Raw genomic sequence first — 6,133 nt, 5'->3', positions numbered from 1 at the left:
TGAATAAACACTAAAGACATATTTAAAAGAAAAAAAAAAAACTAAATTACTGAAACGTCAAACAAAATGAAAACCGAAAATATAAAAATATAAACAATCAAAATATTTAAAAAAAACTCGAATAGTATCTCAGTTATACTAAAGTAAATTTGGCACAATGCTTATTCAAATTTTAATAATTATTTTTAGGATCTCTATGATTAAACATGAGCATACTAACAAACTAAAAAAAAAAAAAATGAATAAACACTATAGACATATTTAAAAGGAAAAAAAAAAACTAAATTACTGAAACGTCAAACAAAATGAAAACCGAAAATATAAAAATATAAACAATCAAAATATAAAAAAAAAACTCGAATAGTATCTCAGTTATACTAAAGTAAATTTGGCGCAATGCTTATTCAAATTTTAATAATTATTTTTAGGATCTCTATGATTAAACATGAGCATACTGCCGTTATGTGTCTGTATTGAATTAGTCCAGGAGTATGAAACAAATGTATTTGTGCTGGTCACAGTGAGGTCAAATATGAAATGTTCACTCATCAGTCTGTTAGTTCAGGTGTCAGAGTGACTGACAGAATGACAAACTGCTGCCACTCACATTTTTCCTGTTGACAGGTGAGATTCTGCTACAGGTAAGATGGCACTGGATTCTCTCTTGTTCTGTGTCGACCTAAAAATGAAAAGTGAAAGCTCAGTGTGATGCATGTACCCAACTGTAAAATGTGAAAATGTCTGAAGCATTTTCTTTTTTATTTCCCTGCAGCTGTCAAGATGAAATATTCAATTCAGCAAAACAGCTTGTTAAGGAAAGAGGCAAAACAACGCAGCTTAAAAGAAAACGTACTTGTAGTAGGGTGAGAAAAAGAGATGCTTTATTATAAAAACCTGCTCATTAGTTGATACGGACTGCAATCGAAACCTTTTCAGTGTTGCCAATTAAAAAAAACTTTTCTGTTGTATGAATACGCTGTTTCAGTGTCTATAGTGGACACTTAAGGCACACTCAAAATGCCATTACATTAGTTAAAATATCAAACCAAGTGGCGTTTATTTAAAAGAAAGTTGGTATATAAGCACAACTTTTTAAGCCTAAACTTGAAAGAAGAACTGACATTATGCATCCATTAAAAATCACTGCAACATTACAGCAAAAAAAAAAAATCATAGTTCTGAGAAAAGCTTTTAAGCATTTTGGTGATATCGGTAACATTTGAGTAAAGCTGCTAATTGGTTTGATATTTTGCATGCACATTCAAACATTTTAATTGTGGCCACTGCGTATTAAGAGCGAATACACAGCTTGAATTCCCTTCCCTGATGATGTTTAATGGTTTTGAAGTGGATGAAGGGATGAAAACAGATTCAAACTAAATCAGAGAATGAGAGGAGAGACTGCAGATACTCACTCATACTCCTCTGGACACATGCTTACAAATGCAACAGCGCTGCGAAACATACAGACAGCAGAGTGAGAAAATATCAGAGATGTCAACAAGAAAACCTCATGAAAGCTGATCACACTAACAATCTGATTATACAAACAACAAATCAAATCAAAAAAGCTTTTCCCCTAAACCATTATGAATAATTATAATTGGCAACACATCTCAAATCACTGTTCGCTGCTTTTTTAACAATCTGTATTGTATAAAGTGCTATATGAATAAATGTGACTTGACTTTTATGGCACTGTCCACACAAATAATATATACATTGATGAACCATCACTTAATTTTTTAATCAAATGCACAAAAAACCTTGTTGCCCATTCTGACATGATTATTATTATTATTATTATTACTATTATAATTATAGTGTGTTTTATGGTGTCATTTTAAATTTCAACACTGTTTATATATTTAATTTTAATGTTAATTGGCAACACATCTCAAATCACTGTTCATTATGTGGTAGAAATGATTTTAAACGTTTTAACACAATTACTACTTAAATAATATTAGCTTAAAAAACGTATTGCTTTCTGTTCACAATATCAAATCAAATCGAAATTTATTTATATAGCAATATATAAAAATCAACAGTAGTTGACCATTGTGCTGTACAAAAATTTTATTATAATTGATTTTATTTATTTTAATTGTATATTTTATTGTAATAATAATATAATAGCTAAAATGCTATTTTGTTTGACCTCTTGAGGTTGACGAACAACCTTGTCTGAAGGTTATGCACCTCCTCTGCTGAAGAAAATGAAGAGTTTCTATTTTCTATATGACAATGTCATAGCTGTCCACCCTAAAACAAATTTCACCATAATTCCCTTTGTTTACCTGAAGCCCACCATGGGACACTCTTTACAGATGTTGCATTTGGCCTGATGTTTGGCGGTTTCTGCGGCGGCGACTCTATGAAGGACAGGCAACCAGACCATGGACTGCGGCTCCAAATGCATCCAGTCCACAAACTGCTGCAGCTCAATGACATCATCACGGCCCACCTGAACCCCAGACGACAGACAAACCCCTCATTCATAACCACAATGCACTGCATGACGCTCTATAATGGAGCTGTCTGAGTCTAAAAGCACTCAGATGGTCTATTTATCATTTCAGACGCGTATTCAACTACAACCCAAAAACTATAATATCCCATCACAACCTTATTAGCCTGAGGGGAAGGGATCCATTAGTAATTTTGAAGTGAAGCAAATGGGGCCAATTGTGATCATTCGTGACATTAAAACTGCTACTACTGTTATGAATCAATTACAGCAGGCCAGTTAAGGCAGGACTATCAAGAGTCTTTCATTACATGCAACATTAAATGAAAAGAGCTCCACTGTGACCCAAGTAAAACAGTGAAGTATTGGAGGATCCGTCCAGGGCGGATTTATAAATACTCCATTACACCAGCGGATGTGGTCCACATCATAAAGCACTCCATCATGTGATATTATGGGAACGCGCACACACAAATCAAGTGGATTTCATTTAAATATCTCTCGGTAGCTTGTGCGTCAGCTGTCGAATCGAGCGCTAAGCGTCTGAAAGTGGCGATGTAAATCCCCTGGCAGGCCTGCCACTCTTATAACTGAGCTCATCATTTATTTATGTGTCAAAACTCAGTGAAGTGTAATGATGAGCCCCTATCCCCAAATAAACAAGTCCGAGCATCCGTTCAGCAGCCCCCTTTAGGAATATATAATGTCTCACACACTTGAATTATGTATCATAGAATCATGTTCATTGATTTGCGTGTCAGAATTTTTGTTAAACATTGTCATCTTTTAATGTATGCTTATTAGTTAATGATTATTTCACTCTGTTTAGATCATTGTTAAAAAAATGTAATTTTTTAAATATATAATATAGTTTAACATTAAGCATCTGGGTCTGGGACAATAAAAAGAAATATTGCAAAATATAAAAATAAGCTTAGAAGTAGCAAAAAATTAATTAAAGCAAAAAGAGTTTATTTTGAGTTTTCAAAGGACAAAAGCAGCTGTAGTTGACAAAACAGCCACAAGCAGGACACGTAATAAAGACATTCAACACAAAACTACTATTGTCTGTGCTCTGACATTACAACATCCAGCGAGAACAGCTGCTTTATTTCAATATTAATGACTGCCGTGAACATGATAAATGTCCTGTCTCTTCATTTCCCCCTCGATCTCACTAAACAGACACCTGATTGCTTTTGTAATTAAATTCACATCCACGAGAGGGAAGCAGCATTTGCGTGTCGATGTTATAGCGCAGCTTTGGAATCACATCGATGAACGGCCTCTTATCTGTTCCAGCATTCGAATTACACATGAATAGACCTTTAGTAATTCATCAACTCCTTAGCAAAACAGAAACAGAGAAGCATGTTTCCCATGAGGCTGAGCAATGACAAGACGTCATTGCTACAATAGAGAAATGGCATCCTGTAGTCAGGATGTAAAAGTAGGAAGTAGTTTATTCTTGCACTTTTTAGTCAAGAATTAGAGAGGTCTCATCTGGAAAGATGCTTCTTGAATAAAACTCACGTCTCTGAATGCTCTTCCTCCAGGATGGTCTGCACGGGCAGGTAGCCGAGCCGAGGGTGTTTGGTGAAGTACTTCTTTGAGCGGAACTTGTTTTTCAGCACCAACCTTCTGGGTAGTAACCCACCCGCTGGGTCAAAACAGCCCAATTGCTGAGTTTGTCCCTATTTTACCCAGCACTGGGTTGTATTTAACCCAGCATTTTTTAGAGTGTACATTTTTTCACTTTCTCAAAAAGTAGAGATTTTGTTCTGGTCATAAATTGAACTTGGCCAAATGATGGACTTCAGCCAAAGGAACAATTTATTGCTCAGATTTTTCTTACAGATCTGTACTGAAAATATTTGTGTAGATCAGTTGGTCTTGGAAGAATTTGATAAAAAAAAATTATATTTGAGTTTGTACTGAGATCCGATTTTTCAAGTACACACTTTGGTGTTACATTGAGAAAAACATTGAGATTGATCTCACAAGGTTACTTTATAACTGTTGTTTTGGCAATGAAATAAGTTTAGGTTGAAGCACTAAAATAACTGGAAATAAATCAAAACTACAACTGAACTAAACTAAAACTGAAATAAAAGTAAATTAAACCTAAACAATAACATAAAAAAAATGACAAAGTAAAATAAAATGAAAACTTAATAATAAAAATAAAGCTAATTCAAAATAATAATAAAACTATAACAGTCTATAGAAAAATCTGACTCATAAATCTCCATTTAACCTCGATTTAATCGCAATGCTTTGGAAACCTGAAATAAGTTTAGGTCGAAGCACTATAATGACTAGCTAGAATTAAAACATAAATCAGAACTAAAACTAAAACTGAACTAAAAGTAAATGAATCCTAAATAGTAATATTAAAAAACTAATACAAATGACAAAAGCACAAAAAGACTTACAAATTTATAAACACTATGATAGTATATAATTAATACTAAAATAACACTGACCTGCACCAATGACTTTCTGCTTGGTGATATGACTAGGGTGAATTTCACTGGCAAACTTGAGGACAGCCGCACAGGGGTCTTCATATGTATGGGGATCAATGTAGGTCTTCAATGGCAGGAGTTTTTCTGTAAAATAAATAGGTAGAGTTAGAGCTTGATTAAATGACGCCCACTAGCTTTGAAGATTGATATATATAGGGATTTTCGTGCAAAGCTATTGCTGATAGCATCAAACATGACATCTTAACGCCAAACACATGAATGCAAAAGGGATTCAATTTATTTGTTTAATGGTTTTGAAGTGGATGAAGGGATGAAAACAGATTCAAACTAAATCAGAGAATGAGAGGAGAGACTGCAGATACTCACTCATACTCCTCTGGACACATGCTTACAAATGCAACAGCGCTGCGAAACATACAGACAGCAGAGTGAGAAAATATCAGAGATGTCAACAAGAAAACCTCATGAAAGCTGATCACACTAACAATCTGATTATACAAACAACAAATCAAATCAAAAAAGCTTTTCCCCTAAACCATTATGAATAATTATAATTGGCAACACATCTCAAATCACTGTTCATTATGTGGTAGAAATGATTTTAAACGTTTTAACACAATTACTACATAAATAATATTAGCTTAAAAAACGTATTACTTTCTGTTCACAATATCAAATCAAATCGAAATTTATTTATATAGCACAATAAAAATCAACAGTAGTTGACCATTGTGCTGTACAAAAAAAAGACATATAAAGGATAATAAATGGACAATGGACAATATATTTCCACTGATTTTTCTTCACACAGCATCACGTTTCATATTTCATCTCAAGCTCTTCATTGTCACTGTCTTCTCAATAAACAAACATGTACACTAACCTTTGAAGGACTTTATTATTGGCAAAATTGTTGTTTGGAGAGGAAATGACACCATAACTGAGGGATAGTCGTATTTTGTGCTAAATAAAATAAAATAATAGAATAATAATATTGATTGTGGTGGAAATGACTGTGGTGGAAATGTTAATTTTGATTGCCCTATTATATATATATATATATATATATATATATATTTATATTATAAAATGTAATAAATTATAGTTATTAAATTATATAATATTTGAAAATAATAATACAAATACATTTTTACAAATAAAATAAAATACTTTT

General features: G+C 33.1%; 1 protein-coding gene across 1 annotated transcript in view; it reads right to left on the bottom strand.

The window, feature by feature from the left end:
• Window positions 1-603: 603 nt before the first annotated feature.
• The window catches only part of LOC107742759 (utrophin-like), a 16,192-nt gene continuing 10,662 nt past the window's right edge, over window positions 604-6,133 (bottom strand). Inside the window, exons 9-10 of the mRNA XM_016555796.1 lie at window positions 2,301-2,467; window positions 604-679 (exon numbers count right to left, since the gene is read on the bottom strand). Of these exons, the coding sequence (XP_016411282.1) occupies window positions 604-679; window positions 2,301-2,467 (243 nt within the window). The remainder of the gene's footprint in view (window positions 680-2,300; window positions 2,468-6,133) is intronic.

This window comes from Sinocyclocheilus rhinocerous, unplaced genomic scaffold (assembly GCF_001515625.1).
Source record: "Sinocyclocheilus rhinocerous isolate Xijiao unplaced genomic scaffold, SAMN03320098_v1.1 scaffold2091, whole genome shotgun sequence".
NCBI lineage: Eukaryota > Metazoa > Chordata > Actinopteri > Cypriniformes > Cyprinidae > Sinocyclocheilus > Sinocyclocheilus rhinocerous.
This window is presented reverse-complemented; position numbering and strand designations above follow the sequence as displayed.